This window comes from Penaeus vannamei, chromosome 28, assembly GCF_042767895.1.
Source record: "Penaeus vannamei isolate JL-2024 chromosome 28, ASM4276789v1, whole genome shotgun sequence".
NCBI classification, from domain to species: Eukaryota; Metazoa; Arthropoda; class Malacostraca; order Decapoda; family Penaeidae; genus Penaeus; species Penaeus vannamei.
In genome coordinates, this window is record NC_091576.1 from 29,253,821 (window position 1) to 29,256,320 (window position 2,500).

The 2,500-nt window shown below is 42.8% G+C and overlaps 1 protein-coding gene across 1 annotated transcript in view; it reads left to right on the plus strand.

Moving 5' to 3' along the window:
* LOC138867026 (serine protease 33-like) overlaps positions 1–2,500 on the plus strand; it is a 6,206-nt gene that overhangs the window by 1,542 nt on the left and 2,164 nt on the right. Inside the window, exons 3-7 of the mRNA XM_070141441.1 lie at positions 216–343; positions 984–1,093; positions 1,599–1,723; positions 1,881–1,907; positions 2,233–2,404. Of these exons, the coding sequence (XP_069997542.1) occupies positions 216–343; positions 984–1,093; positions 1,599–1,723; positions 1,881–1,907; positions 2,233–2,404 (562 nt within the window). The remainder of the gene's footprint in view (positions 1–215; positions 344–983; positions 1,094–1,598; positions 1,724–1,880; positions 1,908–2,232; positions 2,405–2,500) is intronic.

Here is a 2,500-nt window from a genome sequence, read left to right on the forward strand (position 1 = left end):
TTTCTTATTTTTCACTTTTTTTCTGATTCTCAATCTTGGAAATGACAACCATTCTTAAAATCCAAAATCGTTAAAAAGTTAGATACATTCGATATATGATCAACATGAATGGAAGGTATTTTGTCGAGGCTTTTTTCTTTTATATAATCAAATGAATAAGGAAGTAAGAATTAAGGTCTTTAATCGCCGTTTTTATCCTTCTTATTACGCAACAGAACCATGCGTAGGTCAATCCGTCCCGGCCGGTGACGTCACACTGCCACCGGGGGGAGAAGTGTGCATTTCTTCCCCGAATTTCCCTTATAATTACCCTAGCAACGCGCTCCTTATTTGGGATGTGAAGGTGAGATCCGGAATTGGACAGGTGTTTTTGAGGGAATGTTGGGGAATGTTCTAAGATTATGTCTTTCATTATTACTATCATTATTATTATTATTATTATTATTATTATTATTATTATCATTTTCAATGGTAGAGTGAGATTGTCAGATTTTTTTTTTTTTCTTCTTTTTGAGGGGGTGGGGGAGATTTCAGGGAGATGTTAGGGGGGAATTATTAACTTTTAGGGAATTTCAGGGATTGGATTGGTTGTAACTATGAACTTACTAGGAATGTTAGGGGATTGTCAGGATAGAATTGAAGGAAATTTTTCACATTTAGAAATTTCAGAAAATTGTAAGAGCATATTTTGAGAATTATTGAAAAAAAAACACATTTAAGTGTTACAGTAGATTTTGAGAGACACTGGAGCGACAATTTAGGGATTTCAATGGATTGCAAGGGTAAGATTCGAAGAAAGGATTCCCTTTTTAGTGGATTCAAGAACGAAATATATATAAGCCTAATCTTCATCAAGAAATGGTCTATCTACCTCCCTTTCTACACGACTTACCTACCACCCTTTATACAAGGTTTATCTCCCACCGTTTTCACATCCCTTTTATGAAATTATTCATCTCCTCATCCTCCCTCCTTTTCCTCAGGCATCCTCCCCATCCTCGCAAATCAGGATCAGCTGTGTCGTGGACATCGCGGAGGAAGGCAACTGCTACAGTGACGCGCTGTGGATCTCCGACTCTTCCAAGGAATACTAGTACGTCTTGAGGAAGTTGGTTCATTCCCTCGGGAGTCTGTGTGACCCAGCCGTATCTATATCTAATGACTATTTTCTGCTTATTTGTATAATCTTACATGCTTGTCACATCCGTGTCTCGAAACATACATATACATATGCACCTGACCATTGCTTCCCCTGTTTATTCCTCTCTTCTTGCCACGCCAGACATTCCAATGTTGTGTTGTCTATCTCTTCCGCAAGAGCTGTGTACTGATGTAACGCGTGTTTGTTCGTCACCGGAAGTGGAAATGATATAAGGGTTATGATGGGGTTCATGTATGGGATGTGCAGATCGTAATGGGAATGATGATCATGATAATGATAGCGATCATAATGATAGTACGGCATTGATAACACCAGTGAAGATAATAATAAGGATTAGGATGATAACGATAATGACGAAAAATGTTGATAAGACCAATGAAGACCATATCAGTATTAATCATGATGGTAAGTCCACATGTATTTACACATCAATCAGTTTCTGCGGCGACAACCATCCCATCAGCGCGATGGAAACGTTTTCTGAGAACGTTTTTATCATCTTCACAAGCGACGGAGAAGGAGAGAGATCAGGATTTTCGTGCACCGTCACCGATACAGCTCGTGAGTGTCGTCTGCTTCTGCTTCCATTGCTTGTGGTCTGCTGTGTGGAAGCAGACCGCTTTGGGTTTTGTGGGAATGTTGTTGTGAGGTGTTGTGTCATTGTTATCATGGTTTAGTTGCTTGTTCTTTGACTTATTCATTCGTTTGTTATTTTCAGCTGCGCCGTCCGAAGCATATGACTGCAGTAAGTGGAAATGTTCGTTCTTTGTCGTGTTTGGGGATGAAGGAGGAGGAAAAGGAGAAGTAGAAAAAAGGAAGAAGAGTAGGAAATAAATAAGATAGTTGAATTAATAATAAATAAAAAAGAGAACATAGTCCGCACAACCAACTCACATTCCTTCTTCAATGCCCTCCCTCTCCCCTTCTCCTCCCTTCCTCCCTCTCCCCTCTCCCTCTCTTCCTCCCTTCCCCCCAACCCTCCTTTCCTCCCTCTTCCCTCTCTTCCTCCCTCTCCCCTTCCCCTCTCTTCCTCCCTCCTTTCCCTTCTTCCCCCCCCCCTCATCCCCCAGAATGCGGCGTCCCCAACCGGAGGAGCAGGATCGTGGGCGGCGAGGAGACGGAAGTGAACGAGTACCCTTGGCTTGTGGGCGTGTCTGAGAAGGGGAAGCCCGACACGCCCTTCTGTGGGGGTTCCATCTACAACGACGAATGGGTCATCACGGCCGCCCACTGCATCGACGAGTGCGTTGGGGGCGGAAGGGTGTGCGTGTGTGTTTGTGTTTGTATGTGTGTGTTTGTGTGGATGTGTGTGTGTTTGTGTGGCTGTGTATGTGTGTG